Source organism: Notolepis coatsorum, assembly GCF_963971535.1.
Source record: "Notolepis coatsorum genome assembly, chromosome: 4".
Taxonomy (NCBI): Eukaryota; Metazoa; Chordata; class Actinopteri; order Aulopiformes; family Paralepididae; genus Notolepis; species Notolepis coatsorum.
In genome coordinates this window covers 170,131,740-170,158,105 of record NC_140168.1, presented here as the reverse complement: position 1 = coordinate 170,158,105, position 26,366 = coordinate 170,131,740, and the positions used below count along the sequence as shown (strand labels likewise).

The following is a 26,366-nucleotide window of genomic DNA, read 5'->3' as shown; positions in this document are numbered from 1 at the left end:
CAATACACACAATTGTTAAGGGGATGCAGACCAGAGAAAGACTTTCGTCTTGTTTACATCAGGGTCCCCCATTTTCAATTCATCATAACATATGACATACACAACATACAGATAGACAGTACTGCTACATCTATACATTTCACATCTATCTATACACTTCACTGCCCAACCCAGTCCAACCCAGTCCAGAATAGATCCCTCTTTCATGTTAATATGTTTTATACTAATATTGTGAAGAGTAGAGACACTGTTATTAATGTTTTATGCTAATACATAGGGCTGAGCGATATGGCCAAAAACTTTATCGCAATAAAATTATAAAATTATTTTCATATAACTCGATATCGATAATTATCGTCGATATAATTTCTGTCAAGTTTAATTAACTTCTTATGCCCGGCGCCGATGGACAGGCTATTAATAGACTTGTTTTGCTGCTGCGAATGTCTCGAGTTGATGTCGTCATCAGTCCGTGCACGTTCTTCTACGCACCAGTGCATAGATTATTATATTCCACCAGGGGGCAACCTACCGCCACTTATAAGAAACAGTTAGCCAGAGCAAGCGGTGTATCCCATGACAATGTACTAACTATCACCCTAAAATACTCCGTTCTGCCCCAATACATTGCAACGACGTCCACCGCATACCCCACACTACTCTAACCGTGGCCTCAGAATTCACGCCACACACCCACTCTGCACGTAAACTATAAAATAGCGGCGTGCAAGCTAATTATCCTAGCCAGCCTTGTTTACTACTAGAGTCCTACCTCTCTACCCAGAGGTGCACCGCGGGTCTCCTTCGCTGTCGGCCATCTCCTTCACTGATTGGTTGTTAGTGCGTGTGCTCATATCCAAGCTTGGAAAATCGATATATCGAAACTTTGCGACCACATTTCATGTTTATTTCGAGGAAATAATTTATCGCGATAGTTATCGTTATCGTTTAATCGCCCAGCCCTACTAATACATATTTTAAAGAGTAGAGACACGGTGTGATTATTACTATGATTGAAAATCAATTTAGACAAAGACATATAAAGAAGTAATTATCACAATTAGCTATTTATTTTTGGCTGGGGTTACAGACACACAGCCGAGAGCAGAAGGGGGAGGGGTTACAGACACACGCAGCACAGTGAGGATGGGGAGGAGGGGTTACAGACACACAGCAGAGAGCAGAAGGGGGAGGGGTTACAGACACACAGTACAGTGAGCAGAAGGGGGAGGGGTTACAGACACACAGCAGAGAGCAGAAGGGGGAGGGGTTACAGACACAGCAGAGAGCAGAAGGGGGATGGGTTACAGACACACACAGCACAGTGAGCAGAAGGGGGAGGGGTTACAGACACACACAGCACAGTGAGCAGAAGGGGGAGGGGTTTCAGACACACAGCAGAGAGCAGAAGGGGGAGGGGTTACAGACACAGCAGAGAGCAGAAGGGGGAGGGGTTACAGACACACAGCACAGTGAGCAGAAGGGGGAGGGGTTACAGACACACAGCAGTTAGCACATGAACAGGAGGCGGGAGGGAGTCGAGAGAGAGACAATAGCTGGAAAGGTGAGGAAATTAGTGACAGCAGGAAAAGCAGGAAGATTTGCAATTGGAAAATGTATTTAAAGCAAGGGAACCTGCTATTAATGAAGGTGCCAGTGTGTCTACTCTACTGCAACTGTTGCTGCTGCTTAGGGCTGGGCGATATAACGATAACGATAAATATCGCGATATATTTTAATAATCGATATCGAATATCGAAATTTAAAAAAAAATCGAAAAATCGTTTTTTTTTTTTTTTTTTTTTTTTTATACCTGCAACAGGGCAGTTTTAAAACCAGAGACAGTGGACAGACTTGTCTTTCTTGCCTGCAACTTAAAGTAATGGCTTTGCTTGTCCAAATGACAATACTGACCAAATTCAGATTTATTTTTCTCTTGTCGATTTATTTTGTTTGCTTTCTAATTTAAAATACATTTTGAAACCGTCTGTACACAGTAGGCTATGTGTGCTAGCAGAACTAGACTCCAGTCACGAGTCACAGTGCACATGTGCGGTGGTTTGTCCACCAAAAAAGCGCCAAAAGATCGAAAATAAACTAGCAGAGCCAGAACTGTTCAACTCCTCTGGAGCCACAGCCAGCAGAGAAGCCGGTTTACTTTAGCTTTTAAACCAGCTGCAGCCTGAGAACTGGAGTGTGAGGGGATGTAACACTAAAGATGGCGGCAATGACAAAGAATTGCTGCAAAATAAACATACATCTGTTGTTAAAAAGAAAAAAAAAAGAAAAAAAGCTTTTTTTTTTTATACTTATAACAATTCGATAATTATCGATATCGAGATATGATTTTTTTCCATATCGCCCAGCCCTACTGCTGCTGCAATATTTTCTACAGCATCATCCAGTAGGGATGCACCGATATGAAAATTTGCCACCGATACCGATACTTCAACTAACACAATCGGCCGATACCGATATTTGTGGCAAAAAAAAATTAACATTTTTTTTTTAATCTTTTTTTGTAATTTGAATTTTTTTTGTAATATATATATATTTTTTTATGAAACTACTGTATATTTGTGTTACAAATTGTGCTCACCGATATGAACATAGGCCTCTTTACTTACTTAAAAAAAGGAAACATCAAGAAATAGCACTATCTCTCTCCCAGTATACATTTACATTTACATTTAGTCATTTAGCTCAGCTGACGCTTTTATCCAAAGCGACTTACAAGTTCTGTACGACAAGCCATCAGGAAGGGCACAACTCTATCAGCTGAGTAACAATGTTCATCAAAGTGTTGAGTGCTACAGTGTAGGTTAGTTTATTAGGACAAGTGCATGACAGTATGGTTAGTTAGGGTTAGATTTTTTTTTCTTTTCTTTTTTTAATTCAGATAATGGTTGAAGGAGTGCGTCTTTAGTCGACGGCGAAAGATTGGACGTGCTTCGGCTGTCCTAACTGGGGTGGGTAGTTCATTCCACCATTGTGGGGCAAGGACTGAGAATAGGCGACTTCTCTTTGATGACCCTCCCGGAGCTTGGATAGGAGTAGGTCTGAGGCGGCCAGAAGATGCAGAGCGTAGGGGTCTTGAGGGTGTGTAGTTAGGGCTGCAGCTAGATACTAGTTCTCCCAGTATGGTCTATCGGTAGGGATGGGAATCGAAAACCGGTTCCGGTTGGGAACCGGTTCCTAATTGGCCGATGCCTGGAACCGTGTGGGTCCCGTGACTTTCGATTCCCTTATCGCTGCCAGGTTTTTCCTAGTTGCGTAATAATGTTAGCGTTAGCATGTAGCCATGGCAGACTCTATTTGATTCATTAAGGGCTCGAAATTGCCTGGGTTTTGGTAATATGCTCCCGCTGTTTGGCTACTTCTATGTGCAGTGAAAACTACTTGAATGCTTTAGAACATAGTCATTGATTTAGTTTAGGGTGAGCTAAAATTAGCCGCGGAGCTATCGCTAGCTAACGTGAGCTAACGCTATTTAATCAAGCTCACAAAGAGAGATAAACAGCTGACAGCGGATAGTACAGGTACAAATACAATAAAACAGCGAGTGGGGACTGTTGTGTAAACCTTGTACTCTTTAGTTCACATATAATAAGAGCCGGATTGTTTATTTACTAAGTCTCTACTCTGAGTCCGTCAGACAGGAAGTACCATGGTGCAACATACAAATGTGTCCGTGTAGCAACACAAGCCAATACCTACAGGACAGGGGCCCGGGGAGGGAGCTCTGTGTGTCTGTGTGTGTGTGTGTGTGTGTGTGTGTGTGTGTGTGTGTGTGTGTGTGTGTGTGTGTGTGTGTGTGTGTGTGAGAGTGAGACAGAAGTCAGAGGAATAACGACTGTTATTTAATAGATTAAATTAGTTTAAGAATAAAAAAATAAATACATTTTAAGAGAATCTCAAATACATTATTTTATTTAAGTGTAGGCTATAGTTAATGTTTTATTTTTTACAGTTTTTGTATTTTTCTGACATGGTAAATGGCTGCTTTTTTATATAGCGCTTTTATCCAAAGCGCTTTACAATTTGTTCCTTACATTTTACCCAATCACTCACACATTCACACAACGACGGCGCAGGCAACCATGCAAGGTGCCAACCTGCTCATCGGGAGCAGTTAGGGTAGGGCTGGGCGATAAAACGATAACGATAACTATCGCGATAAATTATTTCCTCGAAATAAACATGAAACGTGGTCGCAAAGTTTCGATATATTGATTTTCCAAGCTTGGATATGAGCACGCACTAACAACCAATCGGTGAAGGAGATGGCAGAGAGCGAAGGAGACCAGGAAGGAGACCCAGCGCTGCACCTCTGGGTAGAGAGGTAGGACTCACTCAACAACAAGGCTTGCTAGGCTAACTAGCTTGCACGGCGACGTTTTATATATTTACGTGCAGAGTATGTGTGCGCTGTGAATTCTGAGGCCACGTTCATAGTAGTGTGGGGTATACAGTGGACGTCGTTTCAATATATTGTGGCGGAAGAGAGTATTTTAGTGTCATATTTATTACATTGCCATGAGATATTCCGCTTGTCGGCTAACTTCTAACGTGCGCGGACTGATGACGACATCAACTCGACTCGAGACATTCGCAGCAGCATAATAAGACAACAGGCTGGCTAGGCTAACTAGCTTGCACGGCGACGTTTTATATATTTACGTGCAGAGTATGTGTGCGCTGTGAATTCTGAGGCCACGTTCATAGTAGTGTGGGGTATACAGTGGACGTCGTTTCAATATATTGTGGCGGAAGAGAGTATTTTAGTGTCATATTTATTACATTGCCATGAGATATTCCGCTTGTCGGCTAACTTCTAACGTGCGCGGACTGATGACGACATCAACTCGACTCGAGACATTCGCAGCAGCATAATAAGTTAATTAAACTTGACATACATTATATCGACGATAATTATCGATATCGAATTATATGAAAATAATTTTATAATTTTATCGCGATAACGTTTTTGGTCATATCGCCCAGCCCTAAGTTAGGGGTTAAGTGTCTTGCTCAAGGACACATCGACACGCTGCCCGGGAGGAGCGGGAATCGAACCGGGAACCTCCGGATTGCCAGACGACTGCTCTACCTCCCGAGCCACTGTCGCCCCTGACATGGGGGCTCAACAATAAATGACAATCAGAAATGTCAAGTTGCATGTTGTTATTCTAACCAGCTTAGTTCTGTTGCATTTCCAATTTATTTATTTAAATTATAAATTGATCAGGTATCGATAAGAGAATCGATAAAGAATCGAATCGATAAGCAGAATCGATAATGGAATCGTATCGATAAAATCCTATCAATTCCCATCCCTATCTATCGGATTGGGCTGCAGCTGGATAATTGTCTCAAACAGAGTCTCAACCAATGAAATTTTGATTGACAGTCGATTCTGCCAATTACGTCACACACCGCTTGCACCCGCCTCTGCTGTTACCACCAATCGGCAAGCGCGTATACATTTTTTACTTCTGCTTTTGTCCGCCATTGATTTTGACGAGAGGTTTTCTAGAACAACAACAACGGCTCGCGGCGCGGCCGACGTTTAGCTTTTAGCTCCGCAGGATGACTTAAATGAGGCATAATGATTTTACTGCAACGATTGTTATAATAAAACAAAGCCTTTCTATACATGTGTCTGATTGAAAACTTTATTAACAGATTGCAGAATGGGTAAAACTCAGGGCTCTATGAACAACGGAAGGAACTGAGCTAGTATGAACGCAAGCTTGCTACGTTCGGGTAAATAATATGCTGATGTTATTGAACGTGTAACACTAACTATATAACGTTAATGCCACAAAACGAATGCCTTGTTAATCATAAGTAGTAACTTTGATGCAGTAGCTTGTGTGTGTGTGTGTGTGTGGGGGGGACTGGGGACCGTTGTGGAAGTCGCGAGTGAACTTTTTTTTGTCTTTTGACGCTACACAAATTGATGGATATTTATCGGCTACTGCCAACTACATATTCGAGCTTATCGGCCGATAGGCCGATTGCAGTCAACAAGGCACTTATCGGCCGATACCGATACCCGACCGATACATCGGTGCACCCCTATCATCCAGTACAGTGTAGACCTCAAGGGCGTAATTTTGTTTTCAATGGTGGAGCGGACACATTTGGGGGCATGGTCACAGTGACGTCACGTTTCAGTAAAAGTAGATTATTTTTTTAATCAGTTGTGCAATAGTCAATTTTGGTGAGTTGTTTCTATACAATTCACTTATAACAAGTCATAACGCTGTGCGAGTCTCGGAACGTGCGTACTACGTTGTGTGTGTGAAAGAGAGTGTGACGTACCTGGGTACGTGGGTTGGTCATTACCATTATTACTGTATTTATAACACCTTCTGAACATCAGGTTAGTATATTTAATGTGTTATGTTTTGTATATGATGTGTGTGTGTGTGAACATGAGAGCTAATGCTGTCTCTTCTCTCCCTGTCAGGTGCTGCCCATCCCTACTGAAGAGTGCTGATTGCCTAATGAATGACAGCTGATGGCAATCACATCAAGAGGGATGGGTAGCCAAATACCTGACAGCACACACGTCTGGGCCCTCATTCTGTCAATTGCTGGTGACTAGAGAAGAGTGAGGTTGCCATTGTTAACCACTGTTGTGTTTATATATATATATTGTTGGCCTATGTGCCACTTCTCTAGCTGGGTGAGTGTCCTCTTGTTGGCCTTTGTGCCTGTTCCCACTGAGTGTGGACTGATACTTCACTGCCCTTTTTGCTGTTGTTTCATTCAAGTAGAGCTGTATATATATATATTGGTAGGCTGTATGCCATTGCCACTTTGCGTGGACTTGTACCTTTGGTACGTTTTAGCGTCGGTGGACTTCCCTTGTTTGTCTCCCCTTACCTTTTTCCCTTTGTGTGTGTTCTGGGTTTAAATCCCCTCTAAAATAAACATCATCCTCCCTTTGGGGAAAGCCGTGGGTTTCAAGCCCCACCACAATAAATATTATTTACCATTTGAAAACGTCTTTGTTTACTATCTGCCTACCCGGGACTGTTTTGACAAGCACTTTTCTACTGAGGGGGTTGTTTCTGCTCATGTACCACCTGCCCAGTTAACTATCCTGTATGGTCGTTAGACCTCTGTACATGACAGAGAGAGAGAGAGAGAGATATCGCGCTATTTATTATCTACAAAGCAGGCATGGCCAGCACCCTCATTTCACTGTCTGTATGCGCACCCAGACATCATATTTGTAGACCCTGATCAGATAGGCCAAATTTATTTACTTGATCCATCCATATTGGCTGCGACGATACATTGGCCCAGGGTTCGAAATTAACGGGGGCTTGGGGCAAAATGCACTCGAAAATGTACCAAATGCAGGGCTGTACGTTAACTTTTTTTGCACATAGCACTGGTGCTAGAGAGGTTGATCGTTTTGTAGCACAGGCCAAAATCTTGTAGCACAAGTATAAAATGTGTTATATTTGTAACAGTCACAAATGTGCCTATTGTATTTGTGTTATTTAGTTGCAGTGCCATGTTTGGCTGTCATTTTATGCTGACAAGTTGACGTCACACAGCCAGACACGCTACGTGTAAGGAATTATGGGATTTGGTGTTGGGTGTATGGACTCTACTAGGGGTGGGAATCACCAGTTTCATCACGATACGATACGATATAGATTCTTTGGACAACAATACGATATTTGCTGATATATGCCACGATATGATACGATGCAGGTGCCTGCAATCGATATGAGACGATATCATAACATAAGCCCATTTAACACAATCAGTAACATTTAGATCAACTCAAAAAAGGCAACGGAAATATCATTTGACATTTTTATTTTTGACCTCTTCCAGACTTTTAAAGGAAAAACAATCTATTGTTTTTAATACACATAGACCTCCTGTTCACTGTAAAGTGCCACCTTTTGATATATTGAGCTTTAAACTTTAAGTTAAATGTTTTGGAACTCGCAACACGCAACCGTTTTATGTTGCATGATCATGAATACATTTATTTTGTATTGTATTTTTTATGTTTAAATATCAACATTATCTGTCCACCCTCAGTACATTTACTATCAATATAATATACTCGTCTGACTTCATGTGATCTTTCCAAACGCACACACACACACACACACAGAAGGGAGAATGTCTGCCCCCTCCTCCTCCTCACTCTGCCCGTCTGCTGTTCTCTCTATATAAATATGGCTATGAACAGCTTGTTGTTAGCTCATGCTAACGTAACGTTCATTTCGGACTTTATGACGCGAGGATTGCAAAGCATGTTATATGCATTTGACCCGTTGCCGAATAAAACAGCAGGGATTTGTTTTGGGTCGCGACAACACTATCCACTAGCTGTTTCAATGTCCGCGTTCCAAACGCTGCTGAGACGAGCCCTGCAGTCACCTGCTGTGTTGTGAGCTGAGCCGAGCGGATATGAGTCACTGCTCGCAACTCGCAGGGATATTGTTCGCTAGGGATTATGGGATTTGGTGTTTGATATATGGAGTTTTACGCAGAAGGGACATTGTATTTAATCGCACAAGACTACAAGTACCAAGTGGATAGCGGGCCATCGCGGGCCATCGCACCAGTGCTATTGAAGTCAAACCTTTCATCGCACAGACTGACGTCAGTGTCGCACGTGCAACATATATATTGCACTGTACTGCCCTGAAATGCCCTCGAAAATCAGACAAGGGGGGCAAGAAAAGCCCCCGACAGTTTACTAATTATATATATGCTCTACAGTGCGAGCATTTCACTCGTATTTGCCCCTAATAATATGTGTATGTGCGAACCGGAAAAATAATTTACTTGCAGTGTGCAAGTGAAGATTACAGAAACTACAAGTCCCACATTCCACAAGGCGCATAAACGTCCAATCACAGTAGTTTCCTGCGGTGACGCGGCTGGTTTCACGAGCTCAGAGAGGGAACAAGCAGCCGTTTTCCGTATGGTCCTAGTGCCGCGTCGCGTCTCCGTTTATTATCGTGTAACATTGTTTTGGACGGTAAAAAAGTGTGGGGGACAATAACTGCCTTCTGAAACCATGCAGGGGACATGTCCCCCATGTCCCCCCCCATAATTACGCCCCTGGTAGACCACCACAACCACCTAGACCTACAACCCAGAGCTCTAGATGTAGCAGTACTGTCCATCTGTATGTCATGTATGTCATATATGTTATGATGAATTGAAAATGGGGGACCCTGATGTAGAGCCATATGAAATCAGTTTTATTATTTTCCAAATTCCATCAAATTTTTTCCCAAATTCAGTTTTTTCCATTTTAATATTTCAGAATTCTGTATTTTGCTTTTTATGCTCATTTTACCATCAGAAATAGTGTCTAATAAGTGGGAATGAATAAATTTCCACAATTGAATAAGATATAACAGTCCATTTAATGTTTTTAAGTGCTGCAACTCAGAAATACAGTTAAATTTTACACAATATTTTTCAAATAATATTGACAAAATAAAAATACACATTTCAAGTGTAAACAATAGATACAGCCAGCTACTACTGACATTATCACAATGACAATGTCAGTAGCCTAGCTATATCATCTATTATATTGTGATGCAATATAGTAATGCATAATTTAGGCACCTTTAGTTTATTTCGTTTATAAAAGGACAGTGTATAATGACAATTGTTTGCATTAAACAAATGGATGAGTGCACTAGATTTAGCTAGAAGCTATCATTTCCATCTATAGTCCTATGTACTGTAACGTTTCATAGCTATTTAAGTTTATTTCGTTTATAAAGGGCAGTGTATAATGACAATCGTTTGCATTAAACAAATGGATGGGTGCACTAGATTTAGCTAGAAGCTATCATTTCCATCTATAGTCCTATGTACTGTAACATTACATAGCTATTTAAGTTTATTTAGTTTATAAAGGACAGTGTGTAATGCAGGGTTAGAAATTAACATTTTTTTTCAAGGGCTTTTTTTGCCCCCCTTAATTGCTTTTCGGGGGCTTTTTTTGTATTTCGGGGGCACAACATTTTTATAATGAAAATTAACATAAAAAAACATTCTTGACACTTTTTTTTACAGTCTTCGTCCCTATGTTTGATAACGTAATGTTAATGACAATAATGTCTCCATATATAGGGCTCTACGCTAAATTTTTCCCAAGGAGCACATGTGCTCCTAAATAAAATGTTAATAAATAAAATCTAAATACAAATTTAGGAGCACACAGAAATTTAGGAGCACAGTGACAATTGTTCAAGTAACACACACACACGCACACGATGTGTGACATCATGGCTTGGTTTCATGTTTTGAGGTACCTTCAATTATCTGTAAATAATACATACATACTCTATCTAAATAGATTAAATATTATTGTCCCTGAGTGAGGGCAAGTTGTGTTGTTGTCTTGATATAATAACCGGTTGCCTCTGGATCAATGAATGTCTAATATTGAATAATATTATTAGATATTTTATTTTTAACATCCCTAATTCCAACAGTCAAGAGGCTTGTTTCAAATTGATGAAAAACCCCACACACGCAACGTTTGTGAGTATAGGCCAGCGTTTCCGTTAGCCGGTAATTACCGGTATTTGGCCGGCAAAATCTGTTGAAGTCCGACATATTTAATCTCTCCGGTCATAGTGTCCGGTGAAAATAGTTCCCTCTGGGCACAGTTTGATTATTTGAATTGTATTTGGATGGGCTGGAGTTGGGTGAACGAAACAATCATTGCGTTTGTTGTCGTTGCTTCGCTCAGCGAGAGCTTGCTGCTGGATTTGCGGAAGGCATGCAGCTGCAGACCCACATAACCCACCAGCTTTGCTGGCACAGTGCGGTCCCCAGACCTGGAAAGCTGCTCTGCGGGTCTGCAGCTGGATGCTTCTTGCAAACTAACTGCTGCCGGCTCGCGCTGATAACAGCTTTCATTGTTGGACCAGCTGCTTGGTGGAGCAACGATGAAACGAATGTAATGAATCGTTCGTCGCATGGGCTATTTAATTTTGGCCTGTTTTGGTACGGTTCGGGTGATCAAGTTGTGCTTGGAGGGAGTTGTTTTCACCGGACATTATGACCAGCACCAAGTCGTTGGGAGGTGGAGAAATACATCACGCAAACCCGGCCACGATAACGTTGCCGTCTCTCTCTGCAAAATTTCTCAGTTCTTCGCTTGATATAATTAATACAAATGTCCAATATAACGGAATTCGTTAGCTCATAAAAATGTGATTATAACAGACTGCTGTTTAGTGTCGGACCGACTGCCCACATACGCGGTCTATTTTATTTCAAGTCAGCAGCAGCACGGAGTATCGAGGGACTTATTTTATTTGGAATATATTAATGACTGTATACGCAAAAGTAGCCTAGTTTTAAATAATAATATTATAAATCTACATGCCTTGAGGATGACATTCTTTATATAGTCTGCCTATAAATTGTTTTAAAGCTCAATAAACTATGACCGGAATTAATCTCATTTGTCCGGTAGATTGAAATCTTGCAGGTCACGGAGACCGGCAACAATTTTTTCTAACGGAAACCCTGGTATAGGCTCTGGCCAGATCGATCAATGAAATACGTTGCACGCTCAGCGCTGTGGAATGAAGGAAATGCGCATCGGGATCGGATTTGGATGTTATTCTTTTGGAGTTGTGTTACAAATGGAATGGTCTTTCCCCGCCGAACACAAGTTACTTAACGTTACACAGGTCGCGCTATGCAGATGCTTAGCTTGCTAACGTTAAGATAGCAGTGTAATGCTTGATGAGAGCAGAGCGCTCTCTCTGTGTTCGCAGCACCTCTCAAGTGCCTGTAACACGCAGCGGGCCCCGCCTCCCTCCTCCTTGGAACAAACATTCCACCCAAAAACTGAATTTCAGTCCAGTTTCAATCTGAACTATTAACAGCGGAGCTGTTTTGTAATCTTCACAATCACTCGTCTGTCTCGCACACACTGCAAGTAAATGATTTTTCCGGTTTGCACACACATATTATTAGGGGCAATACGAGGGAAATGCTCGCACTGTAGAGCATATATATAATTATATATATAATTAGTAAACTGTCTGGGGCTTTTTTTGCCCCCCTTAACTGATTTTCGAGGGCATTTGGTAAATTTTCGAGGGCATTTTGCCCCAAGCCCCCGTTAATTTCGAACCCTGAGTGTAATGACAATCGTTTGCATTAAACAAATGGATGGGTGCACCAGATTTAGCTAGAAGCTATCATTTCCATCTATAGTCCTATGTCCTAACGTTACATAGCTAGCTATTTAATCACAATAGTGTCGCACGTGTTTTTGCGGGTCCAGTCCACGGAACGTTGACAGAATTTGCAAAACACCTTATCGCCGGAGGCATAAAAGTCATTAGGATACTGTTCTGCTCTGAATTAAGGGCTTATTGCGGAATTTCTTAGCTTCTTGACGGCGTTAACATCAAAGCAGCCAGACGCTTGAGCACTGCTGCGTGTTGTGTGTAACCCGCTGTAGCGTCCCCGCCTGCCCGGTCATGTTTGCTTTGCACCAAACGTTCCACCCAAAAACGGAATTTCAGTCCAGATTAGGCCAAATTCTGCAATATTCCACATTTTGCAGTTGATTCCATTTTTATTGGTCAATTCCGAGATTCCGTGAACGCGGATTTCATATGGCTCTACCCTGATGTAAACAAGACGAAAGTCTTTCTCTGAAAGTCTTCCCCTTAACAATTGTGTGTATTGAGCTGTACTGTATTGTACCCATTCTGCAATCTGTTAATAAAATGTTCAATCAATCAATCAATCAATCAACCAACTCTATGAACCATTGAGCCAGTCTCTACAGCGTCGTCCAGTACAGTACTGTAGACCACCACAACCACATGGACCTACAACCCAGAGATCTATCAGCCAGGAAGCTCCAGGTGGTCCAGAACAGGGCAGCACGGTTGGTACTGGGCTGCTCACTAAGGTCTAATGTGAGCCGTATGCATGCCCGCCTCTCTTGGCTTAACGTTGAAAATAGATTGTCTTTTAATATACTTGTGCTGTTCAAGTTGGTCATGAGCAGTAAAACTCCTGTTTTTATACATAATCAGATTGTTTTTAGTAATACTGTGCACGAGCATTACACGAGGTTCCAGTAGTGGGCAGCTTGAATTGCCAGGTCCTAGAACCAGCGCTTTGGGGAGATCTTTTATTTTTAGAGCATTAACTCTGTGGAATGGCCTGCCTCGGAACCTCTGCTGCATTTACAGTAGATTCACTTTTAAAAATAATCTTAAATAGTTTTTAAATAGTTTTTAACACTGTAAAGTAATTTTTTGTTTTGTTTTACACTAATGTAATTTTAGCTATATTAATTGTTACAGTAGGTGCATTGTGTGTACTGACTTTTAATAATTTTGTTTTTTGCAATAGTGATTGTTTTTGTATGTTTTTTTGGGTGTGGACCCCAGGAAGACTAGCTGGTTGCTATCGCACCAGCTAATGGGGATCCCTAATAAAATAAAAAATCAGTCTCTACAGCGTCGTCCAGTAGTGTAGATTAGAAGACCACCACAACCACATGGACCTACAACCCAGAGCTCTATCAGCCAGTCTCTACAGCGTCGTCCAGTAGTGTAGATTAGAAGACCACCACAACCACATGGACCTACAACCCAGAGCTCTATCAGCCAGTCTCTACAGCATCATCCAGTAGTGTAGATTAGAAGACCACCACAACCACATGGACCTACAACCCAGAGCTCTATCAGCCAGTACAGTCTCTACAGTCTCTACAGTCTACAGCACCATCCAGTAGTGTAGAAGACCACCACAACCACATGGACCTACAACCCAGAGCTCTATCAGCCAGTCTCTACAGCAATGGTCACCAACCCGTCGATCTTGATCGACTGGTCGATCTTTGAGACTGTCCCTGTAGATCTTTCCATGAAAATAAAAAATAAAAAATAAAAAAAAACTTTTTTTAGATCTTACCCTGAGAGTCCACATTACAGTTCTACTTTTGTTTTGATGTGAAAACTGAAAAGTGATGATGCACTTAGCACTGACTGAGAAAGTACACATTACAGTTCTACTTTATAAAATGCTAATTGTAAATATGTTTGTCAATGTTAATAATATGAGAAAGTCCACATTACAGTTCTACTTTTGTTCTGATGTGAAAAGTGATGCTGCACTTAGCACTGACTGAGAAAGTACACATTACAGTTCTACTTTATAAAATGCTAATTGTAAATAGGGATGCACGATATTGCTTTTTTGACACCGATACCGATACATTTATGCTCCTCAAGCCGATAACCGATATCGATAACCGATATTTATTGTATTATAAAACATTTTTAATGTATATATTTTTTTTTATAATTTTTTTTTTTTTAACATGAAACAAAACATATCACAATACAATAATAATACATAAAAAGACTTCCCAGGACAATAACTTAACACCAACTTAAATGTGACCTAACCAGACAACAGAAACAAAAGCCAAGACAACAGTTTTGACTGATAAAGTGACCATATTTATTTTTCCAAATGAAAATTCACAATCCGTCAACAGCTTGTGGTGCATCCAACCTAAGACACTCGAAGCTTTTTGTTCTTCTTTTTTCAAAGCGGAGCCTTGATAAAGAGGCTTTGAGTGGACACATCACCACCACAACAACGGGTCACCTGCGGCATCACCATCATTAGCATCGTTTGCTAAATTAAAGAAGTTTGACAGAAGGGCAACCAGCCAGGCAGCGCCGTTATCTCACGGGACGAGTAGCTACATTAGTTAGCCAACAACCAGCCAGGCAACGCCGTTATCTCCCGGGACGAGTAGCTTCATTAGTTAGCCAGCAACCAGTCAAGCTAACGTTAGCATTCGGGAGATCCAGCAGTTTGTCGATGTGCTAATAGCCTCAGCAACCTAACGTTAGCTGGCTCCAGCAGATCGACAAGCTGCTGGAGCCAGCTAACGTTAGCTTGCTGAGGCTATTAGCACATCGACAAGCTGCTGGATCTCCCGATGCTGGTTGAAGTGGAGCTCCGCGACGCTCCGCGACGCTGAACTGCATGCACCGGTCTGTCTGTCCGTCGTGGCGGTGGTGATGCCGCAGATGACCCGTCGGGCTGGATGTATTGCAAGTTGTTGCCCTTTTCCCTCCTTCTGGAACGTCTGCATTGCATTTATTACAAATAGCAAGCGATCTTTTTACTCTGAAACTCTGAGTACCGGCGCGGCCATCTTTGTTGTTAACTTGCGTGGCTACGTCACAGCCAAGTAAGGGAGCGCTGGATTTGTGTAAAACGCCCTGTTCCTAAACCACACGCTGTCAGTCGTAGCACAGTACTGACAAAACGGGAGGAGCCTTTAGTCAAAACAAACGCACTTCATTCCAATTCACCCACACCGCATTTTTTTTTACCAAAAAATATATTATATTATCGGAGCTATTAATAACGTTATCGAGTTTATCGGGATGACGTCATAATTGCTGATATCGGCCCGATAATTATCGGCCCGATAATTATCGGCCCGATAATTATCGTGCATCCCTAATTGTAAATATGTTTGTCAATGTTAATAATATGAGAAAGTCCACATAACAGTTCTACTTTTGTTTTGATGTGAAAAGTGATGCTGCATAAGATGACTGCACTTAGCACTGACTGAGAAAGTACATAATAGTTCTACTTTGACGTTTTAATGTTGGACCAAAGCATTGCATGTAATTAGAATGCAGGCAAATAAAAGTCATTTAGTTTAAAGTACAATCTTGGCTGTCTTTTTCTCTCAACGCTTCAATAGGTAGATCTTGCCTTCACCAAAAAAAGAAAAAGTGATCTTGGGTAGAGCTGCCGCGATAACCGCATTACCGCGGTATCGCTGTTGCATCACGCTCACCGCAGAGTTAGGCTGAATACCGCGTCACCGCTGTTTTTTATCATAATAATAAAGTTGGCTTGCGGCTCTGCAGATATACCCTACTCGGTTCCAAGCGACCCTATTGGGTAGAAGTGGTACCAGGCCACGTGAGCGGATCGGCGCGGCCGAGAAATCCGCTCTTCGCTCTTTAAAGCTTGGTCCGCTCCGCTAATCGATCATGTTGACCCCGCCCCCAAGTCGCTCTCCGCTCGCTCCCCGCTCACCTTGAATCGAGCCCCGCGCCAGATCGCTCGGCAGATTTTTTTTTTTTTTGGAGCATGGTGTAAATCAGCTCAAACTACAACAGTCTACACCCCCTGGGCCCCTTAACAATTGTTTGTATTGAGCCGCATTGTAATTGTACCCATTCTGCAATGTTAAATAACGTTGTTTATCCATCCACTAGCTCTATTAAGCGATGATAGGCTAGCCGAGCCACAATGCTATGGTCGCTGCCATTAACGTTAGCATGTAAGCTAACGTCAACAACAATGGCGTCGATACGTTTTCTATCAGGAGTGAGTGTGGGCGTCTCTACAGTGACAAAGCCTGAACCGGATATCACAGGTTCACCCTTCTCATTGGTTGAAAATGGCCTTCATGTTTGTACATCGCCATCTGTTGCTTTGGCATTGTACTGCATGTATATTACATCAACAGTGTTAAACCACTGTGAGCGACCTGGAGTGGATTGGAGCGGAGGAGAACTCTCGCTCCGGACGTCGCGCCGACCCATTTTAAAACCCACTCCTCGCTCACGTCAAAACCGCCCGCTCCGCGCCCCGCGCCGCTCACGCTCCGATCCGCTCACATGGCCTGAGTGGTACCAGAAAAGTCATGTGAAACATTGCAGACCACTGACTGGTCAGAAGAGAGACGCGTCACACTTTGTAGCCTCAGTCTGAACAAAAACAGAACGCCGGCGCGGCGGCGCCGCCATCTTTACTGCCTCGCTAAGGATGCATTTCGTTCAGGATTTGTTTGCGACAGAACCAAGCAATAAACAAAAAAGAATGGATTCACTGTGTATTCTGCCTTATTTATTGATGAAACAAAACCGACATCAACCCAATTTACCACCGAGCGGAGAGTTTAGTGTCACAACAAGATCGCTGATGTGTTAAGTTTGTTGTTGTTAATACTACCGTCAGCCGATATACACGAGAGGTAACGTTAAACCCGGGTTTGCTTGGTAGGATACACAATGAGAGGTAACGTTAGCTTTGGCAGAATAGACGCAACGAGAGTCTGGTTAATGTTGTTATTGATTGATTGATTGATTGAAACTGTGTTAAACTCTGGCTTGCTGCAAGCCCTCGGACATCTATGCCCACGGAGCTTTCAGTGTACACAAGCGAGCGGCCCCGCCTGCATTCCCACACGGAGACAAACGGAGTAGTACCTGGCTGCAGTGGAAAAGGAACGAAGTACCAGGTGCCTAAAGCGGGTCGAGTCGAGTAGGTACTATGCAGTGGAAAAGCGCCATTAGACTAGAGGCAGGCTATAAGAGTAGACTACTAAAAAAAAAAAAAATGCATTCAAACTTTTTTTTTTTTTTGTGCGCACTGTGCAGTAATTACCGCGGCGGTAGGAAATATTTCGCAAATTCGTGCGGTAAGGAAAATATCAATACCGCGGCAGCTCTAATCTTGGGCTTAAAAAGGTTGGTGACCACTGCTCTACAGCATCATTGATTGATTGAAAAGTTTATTAACAGATTGCAGAATGGGTACAGTACAGTACAGCTCAATACATACAATTGTTAAGGGGATGCAGACCAGAGAAAGACTTTCGTCTTGTTTACATCAGGGTCCCCCATTTTCAATTCATCATAACATATATGACACACACATAGGGATGGGTACCGAATTCGGTACTTTTAAGGGTACCGACCGAAACACGTCGGTACTACCGTGTATCGATTCACGTGAGATCCAACGGTGCCAATTTTCGGTACAATGCGCCAAAAAAATCAGATGACGTCACGTTTTGTTGACCGCAAAAACGAAACCGCACATTAAGGCACAATACATGTTTTCAAACTCTCTTTGGGTGTTTGTGTAACGGGGAAGCCAATGGGTATGTCCACAGTCACTGAAACAGGGGTGTTGACGAGTGACTAGAGCTGCCGCGATTACCGCGGTATCGCTGTTACATCACGGCCACCGCAGAGTAGGCTGAATACCGCGTCACAGCTGTTTTTTATAATAATAATAATAAATTACCCTCCTCTCGTTGGGCTTGCGGCTCTGCAGATATACCCTACTCCTCTATCGAGGTTCCAAGCGACCCTATTGGGTACCAGAAAAGTCACGTGAAACATTGCAGACCACTGATTGGTCAGAAGAGAGACGCGCCACACGTTGTAGCGTCATGCAGTGCTTTTACGTCCTGAATGTCAGCTCATCACAACACGGCTAATAACGTTAGCTTTAACTCTCCGCCGGAGTGGACTACCATCGCTCCTCAGGAGTACTAAACGAGACATAATGATTTTACTGTCTGCAACGAATGTTATAATAAAAGCCCTTCGTTCTATACACTTGTCTGATTGAAAACTTTATTAACAGACCGCAGAATGGGACAACTCAGCACACTCTGAGCAAAGAAAGGAACTGAGATATGAATAGAGTATTGCTTGCCTTGCTATGGTCCGGTAAATACGCTGATGTTATTGAACGTATAACTATATAATGTTAATGCCACAAAACGAATGCCTTTATTATAAAGTAGTAACTTTATAGTAATAATAATAAGAAAGGGTCGGGGGGGTTAGGGGTAACCACCCCTGCCCGCGACACCGAGTGAACTGCGCACGACCAGAGGGGAAACTTCTAATCCGTGTTTCACTTTCAATAACTAACTAGGTGCTGCCGAATTTCTATCAGCATGTGACCTGTCCCACCAGAGGCGAGAACATATTAGACCATGTATACTCGCAATTTAAGAATGGGTACAAGTCACAGGCTCTTAGTCCATTCGGTAAAAGCGATCACGCTGCAATTTTTCTTTTGCCTAAGTACAAACAGTGTCTCAAGCGAACGCCGGTGGTCTCGCGAGAGGTTAAGCGTTGGACCGTGACGTCAGTAGAGTCACTCCAAGCAGTGCTGGGAAGCACAGAATGGAGTGTACTCCGTGATAACACAGCCAATATTAACGAATACACCGAAACGGTGATTGACTATGTCTGTACTCAGGTAGAAGTAATAATCCCCACCACCAAAATTAATATCTACCCAAACCAAAAGCCCTGGGTAGACAAATCCGTCCGTGAGGCTCTGAAAGTGCGCACATCAGCATACAACACCGGGCTGGTGACAGGCAACATGGAAGAACACAAGATGGCAAGATACAACGTCAGGAGAGCAGTAATAGAGGCAAAACGGCGTTACAGGGATAAAGTTGAACTTCAGTTTGAACAGGCTGACTCTAGAGGCATGTGGCAGGGCCTCAGAACAATGACAGACTACAAAGGAACCCCCCTCAAACTGAACAGTGACATCTCCTTAGCAAATGATCTCAACTCCTTCTATGCGAGGTTTGAGGCTGTGAATAACAACACCAGCCTACAAACCACGGCAATGGGGGGGGGGGGTCTGCTGATGGAGACTCAGTGTTCAGGGTAACAGAGCATGAGGTGAGACGGATCTTTAAAAAAGTGGATATCAGGAAGGCAGCAGGACCGGACGGCATCCCCGGCCGCGTCCTAAAAGTCTGTGCCGACCAACTGGCCCCGGTATTCACTGACATCTTCAACCTGTCCTTGGAACAGGCCGTCATCCCCACCTGTCTGAAGAAGTCCACCATCATCCCTGTACCCAAAAAATCTACGCCCGCTTGCCTCAACGACTACCGCCCTGTAGCCCTCACCTCCATAGCCATGAAGTGCTTTGAGAAGCTAGTGAAGGGCTACATCTGTTCCTCCCTCCCCATCAACCTGGACCCTCTGCAATTTGCATATCGCCCCAACAGGTCCACGGAGGACGCCATAGCCCATGTGCTGCACACAGCAGCATCACATCTGGACAAGAGGAAGGGGAACTATGTGAGAATGCTGTTCATCGACTACAGCTCAGCATTCAATACCATAGTCCCCTCCAAACTCATAGCCAAGCTCAGGGACCTGGGCTTGAACTATGACCTGTGCCAGTGGGTCCTGGACTTCCTGACGGGCAGACCCCAGGTGGTAAGAGCCGGCAACTGCACCTCCTCATCCATCACGCTCAACATAGGGGCCCCCCAGGGCTGTGTTCTGAGCCCCCTCCTCTACTCCCTGTACACACATGACTGCGTAGCACAGCGGAACAACAACACCATCATCAAATTTGCTGATGACACAGTAGTGGTGGGCCTGATCTCTGCCAACGACGAAAGGGCCTACCTGGAAGAGGTAGAGAACCTGTCACAGTGGTGTCAGGAGAACTGCCTCTCCCTGAACGTCAGCAAAACAAAAGAGATGATTGTGGACTTCAGGAGGTCGGGGGTCAAGGACTACAGCCCCCTCAGCATCGACGGGGCACCAGTTGAGAGAGTGAACAGTTTCAAGTACCTCGGAGCCCACATATCCGAGGACTTGACATGGACCACACACATTGACAGTGTTGTGAAGAAGGCACGACAACGCCTCTACTTCCTCAGGCGCCTAAGGAAGTTCCAAGTCAGTCAGAAGATCCTTAGGAACTTCTACTCATGTACAATAGAGAGCATCCTGACCGGCAACATCACCTCCTGGTTTGGGAATAGCACTGCACAAGACCGTAGCAGACTACAAAGAGTGACACGTTCAGCCGAACGCACAATTAGAGGGGGGCTTCCCACCCTCCAGAACATTTACAACAAGCGGTGCAAGGGGAAGGCTAAGAGAATTATTAAGGACTCGAGCCACCCGAACAACTGCCTCTTTGAACTGCTGCCGTCAGGCAAGCGATACCGGAGTCTTATGGCGAGCACAGAAAGACTCAGAAGGAGCTTCTATCCCCAGGCCATCAGGCTGCTAAACGAACAATAATCGCTAAACGAACAATAATCACTATGCAACAACCATCAAATGCACACAGCACACACACCCACACGCACACACACACTCACTCAAACAAACAACACACTGCAGCACCCACTCTCCACACTTTAGATCACACAAACACACTTACACTTTATATTTATTGATAAAGGATTTGCACTACAACTCGTACACCTACTGTGAATTGTACCTAAACTGCACCTCGTCCATTTATGCCTTGCACTATATAGTATTGTATATTAGTACACTGCACAGTATTGTATATTGTATGGTAACTACGTCTACGAACATTGTACATATGTCTAAACTGAACACTGTGACCTCTTTTTTTTCTTCTAATTTTTACTATGTTTTTATTTCATACTTATCTTGTCATGCACAGTCTCTGGAGCGCAACAGTAAGAAGCATTTTGTACAAAAGTATTCTGTACTTCTGTATGACAACTATTAAAGAAACTTGAACTTGAAACTAATGCGTGCTTGCCGAATCCCAAACAATATTCATGCTGCAAAGTCATCCTCTAAAGATAGACATTTAGACTAGAGGCAGGCTATATGCTATAAAGAGTAGACTACTACTAAAAAAAAAAATGCATTCAAACTTTTTATTTTTATTTTTTGTGTGCGTTTGTAACCGCTGCGGTAGGAAATATTTTGCAAATTTGTGCGGTAAGGAAAACATCAATACCGCGGCAGCTCTACGAGTGACTGTGGCAGTGCGGGCTGGTAAGTTAAACTCACTTCCTCATAACAGGGTTAACAGACGCATAGGTACGGTAGTTAGGAGTGAATTCACTTCTTAGTGCAGCGGCCTGTGTCGTCGCCCGCGGACGCGGGAGCCCCCTGTTCGACTCCCCCTCGGGACATTCTCATTTAACATCAAACACAACGCAGACCAATATGATCCGTCACAGTGGTGCCGTGACCCGGATGTCCTGAGGGGCGTGAGTGTAACGGGGAAGCCCGTGGGTATGTCCACAGTCACGGAAACAGGGGTGTTGACAAGTGACTGTGGCAGTGCGGGCTGGTAAGTTAAACTCACTTCCTCATAACAGGGTTAACAGACGCATAGGTACGGTAGTTAGGAGTGAATTCACTTCTTAGTGCAGCGGCCTGTGTCGTCGCCCGCGGACGCGGGAGCCCCCTGTTCGACTCCCCCTCGGGACATTCTCATTTAACATCAAACAGAACGCAGACCAATATGATCCGTCACATTTGCAATTCATGGGGACTGGGGAGTATATGTCTCTGATATCTATCTTGGTAGTGGGCAGGTTGTTAGAAAGTGTAGCTCAGTTTCCACATCTGCTCTGTCTGACATGGCTGTTAGCCGAGCCACGGAACATCTTTAGAGGAGAGGAGATTGAATCCGGGACACAATGGGACACTGGCTCTGTTCATGGTCACGAATGGATTCCGGCTTCATTTATTTACTACAGATGACAAACGTGTTGTTCTGTTTTTACATACTTGCGCCACACGGAACAACTGATCACTACAGCCCAGCATCATATTACTGTAGCCAGTCTCTTGAAACACTACTGTCTATCTCCAAACTTCCACTCCTCTCGAAATGTCTTTTGCTATGTGCTCGCACTGCCGCGGTGGGTTTTGTTTTTAGCGGTCGGCTTACTCCTTTCATAGTTTCACATATTTGTAACCTGTTTAAAGTTCTTAAGCTAAAGTTAGCTAAGCTAATCGTCGGACATAACGTTATCTCCTAGGGCTACAGTGCAAGCCGGCACAACTCAGAGTCAGGACAGAAGAGTAGAGGATGTGACGTTGGTAAACAAGCCACACACACACCGCAGAGCGGGTCTTCTCCAAAGCGGGGGAGGAGCAAAAATAACTGCTAGAATACTCAATCAGCAGCAGAGTAGTTCATTGCTGCTAGATTGTTTGTTTGTTTGTTTAATCAGTTGTAAAATACTTTACATCAGTAAGATGTAAATAATAATAATGTAATAATAATACATTATTTATTTATTAAATATTAAGTTTGGAATTTTTTTTTACAACTGAGGTAGGTAGATAACATTTTTAGAGACTTATTAGTACCGAAAAAAGGTACCGTTGGGTACCGGTATAGGTACCGGTATCGGTTCAAATGTGAAAGGTACCCATTCCTACACACACAACATACAGATAGACAGTACTGCTACATCTATACATTTATGACATACCAGATTTGCAAATACAGTACTGTTTGTGATACAAAAAGTGTCCAGAAAAGAGTGTATATACATTTGACGTGGAAACTGTACATTGGAGGAGGTTGGGTAGGTGGGGTGGGGTTGGGTGGGTGACTGTACATTGGAGGTGGGTGGGGGGGGTTGGGTAGGGGGTGGGTTGGTGGGGGACACTGTACAGTGTACACTGTACATTGGAATACTGAAAAAAGCCATACATGGTCATTTACTGTATAACTGGTTTAGGACATTTGTAGGGGCCAGTCTCCCGTAGGTGTTCTTTGAGAGTGTTTTTGAAAGTGGGTAGTGATTCACATTCCTTTACAGCTTTGGGTAGGGCGTTCCACATTGATGTGGCATAATTGCTAAACGTGTTTAGTCCCTTGTTTGAGCCGAATCTGGGTTTAACATGATTTGTGGAGCTCCCTCTGGTGTTGTGATCGTAGTACTCACTGATCTTTGGGAAGTATTTTGACATGTACATGGGTACCTTGGTCGTGTAGTGTATCTTGTAGACCAGGCCCATTGCAAGTTGCTGTACTCTGTCGTCTACTCTAAGCCATCCTAGGTTGTCAAAGTGTGCAGGGGTGAGGTGGGTTCTAGGAGTCAGGTCAAGCAGTAGTCGGACTAGTTTGTTTTGAGATGTTTGTAATTTTGTTTTTAGTGCCTTTGAGGTGCTTTGGTACCATGAGGTGCAAGCATAGTCATAGTACCCTTGAATGAGTGCTCCTGCCAGAGTCTTCAGGGTATTCTTGTTTACCAGAGAGGAGATCCGGTACAAAAATAGAGTTTGTTGGTTGACTTTTTTTATTACATTGGATGCCATTTTGTCACAGGAAAGATTAACCTCTAGGATGGAACCCAGGTAGGTAATTTCATCTTTCCTTGTGACAATATTGTCACCCACTGTAACTGAGAAGCCGTCGGTCTTGCTGAGTTTGTTATTTGAACCGAAGAGCCAGTCATCCAGTAGTGTAGAAGACCACCACAACCACATGGACCTACAACAACCCAGAGCTCTATCAGCCCGTTTTTGCAAAAGGCTATGACACAATTTTTTGTAGCACTCTGCTTCATGTTGAGTTGAATATGTAAATAAAGCTATAATGATAAACATTTGATATAATTTTTATATTAGTAATTCATTTTACACATAATATTACATATCTTTTGGTAATGAATTAATTGAAGCAACAAAGAATCTGAGGGGCTGCTTGGGAGCCGAGCCAAAAAAAGAGCCGGAATTCCCATCACTACTGACTAGGCCTGACTGAAAACCTGTCACTGTCAGTCAGTAGGTCGGTTCACAAAATTCCACACCTTCTAGGCCACAGGTCAGGAGGCTGAAAAAGTGTGTGTGTGTTCATGCATCATGCGAATTTGCTAAAGGGGGCGTGGCAATGGGAGTGACCAAACCAAAAAAAGGCATAACTTCCAAATGGATCACAGACTTTTTTTGTTGCTATTGTTCCAGATTTTGTGGAAAGGTTGGCCATAAACCAAAAGGACAGCCAATCAACTGTTCATGCCAGATTGGCAAAAAATTTGTGGCCTATAACCAAAAAAGGCGCACAAGGGGGCATGGCAGTGTGTGTATGAAATTATTAATTCATGCATACACGTACAAGGTTTGCAGCTACTGCGAAATCGTGGTTTTTAAATGTTCTTAAATTTGAACTAGGCCTAGGATAACTCAGGACTCGGCATCATATAGGCTTCATTCATAAAGCCTAAGGTTTTGTTATCTTTTGAAACAATGGCCAAATAAAAGGTGATGTACAATCCTGGGGGACCCTGATGTAAACAAGACGAAAGTCTTTCTCTGGTCTGCATCCCCTTAACAAATTGTATGGATTGAGCTGTACTGTACCCATTCTGCAATCTGTTAATAAAGTTTTCAATCAATCAATCAAACCACATACATTTGAACACAGCTCAGTACATACTCTGATCTGAACTCTCACCATGAAATGGGACGTTGCATATCCTGAATATCTTGATTATATAATATAATATCAAAGCACTCAAATTGGGCAGGAATATATATATAAAAAAAAAATTACTCATAAAAAAAATGTAATAACAACATTGAAGTAGCATTGCATTATGTGTTTGAAATGTTTTTTTTTATTATTCAACTCGAGTCAAAAACACAGCAGCAGACTAGGCCTTCAGTGGTTGTTTACGGCCATGCAGCCCCCCACTCCACATGTATGTCACACGATGTACTTTGGCCTGATGCATGGACTACACGTGCATATGGGCTTCTATAGGCTAACTTACATTCCACACGCACTGGGGTAACCATCACATTTAGGCGATGTTATTCGTGTGCGTACATAACAAAGAGTATTGCAATTGAGTTTAATTTAATAGTCGACAAGAGTGCCTAACAACATTAAACCGATTTGACTAACTTAATTGAATCCATGCTGAAAACAAAATCATAACTCTTACCTGAGTGACGTGTTTTTTTAGCGCATTTGCAGCTTTCTGGTAACCGTTCACCTTCAAATGCTCATAAATTAAGCAGAGCAAAGCGCCGTCTTCCTCTGCAGTCATCATCAATTGGAACTATCAAGAACGTAACGCTTTTAGGCTATAAACGTGTTTCTTTGTATTGTTACAGCTCAGATCATCCTCGGTATTCGCTTCTCCTCTACGTCGGCTACTGTACTGAACAACGAACGAGTTCAAGTGCGACTACGCCCCCCTCGAAATGCAACATGGGAAGTGGAGTCCTGAGCATAGACCACTACACTTCCGCGTTACATTGAAATCAGGGAGGAGATTGCGGGGGCCGGGGGGTCAAATGAATGGATGTGGACGAGAGCCGTGATGGAATGAATGAATGAATGAAAAGTTTATTAACAGATTGCAGAATGGGTACAGTACAGTACAGCTCAATACATACAATTGTTAAGAGGATGCAGACCTGAGAAAGACTTTCGTCTTGTTTCCATCAGGGTCCCCCATTTTCAATTCATCATATGACACACATGACATACAGATAGACAGTACTGCTACATCTATACATTTATGACATACCAGATTTTCAAATACAGTACTGTTTGTGATACTAAAAAAAATCCAGAAGAAGAGTATATACATTTGACATAGAAACTGTGCATTGGGGGAGGTTGGGTAGGTGGGGTGGGGCTGTACATTGGAGGTGGGGGGGGGGGGGGGTTGGGTAGGGGGGGGGACACACTGTACATTGGAATACTGACATACATTTGAC

The 26,366-nt window shown here is 43.0% G+C and overlaps 1 protein-coding gene across 2 annotated transcripts in view; it reads right to left on the bottom strand.

Annotated features, from left to right (window-relative positions):
* Positions 1-25,772, bottom strand: part of LOC311227014 (uncharacterized protein) — a 171,036-nt gene extending 145,264 nt beyond the window's left edge. For both annotated transcript variants that reach the window (XM_084312512.1, XM_084312513.1), the window contains exon 1: positions 25,583-25,772. In XM_084312512.1, coding sequence (XP_084168638.1) covers positions 25,583-25,690 — 108 coding nt within the window. In that variant the 5' untranslated portion in view covers positions 25,691-25,772. The remainder of the gene's footprint in view (positions 1-25,582) is intronic.
* Positions 25,773-26,366: the final 594 nt, after the last annotated feature.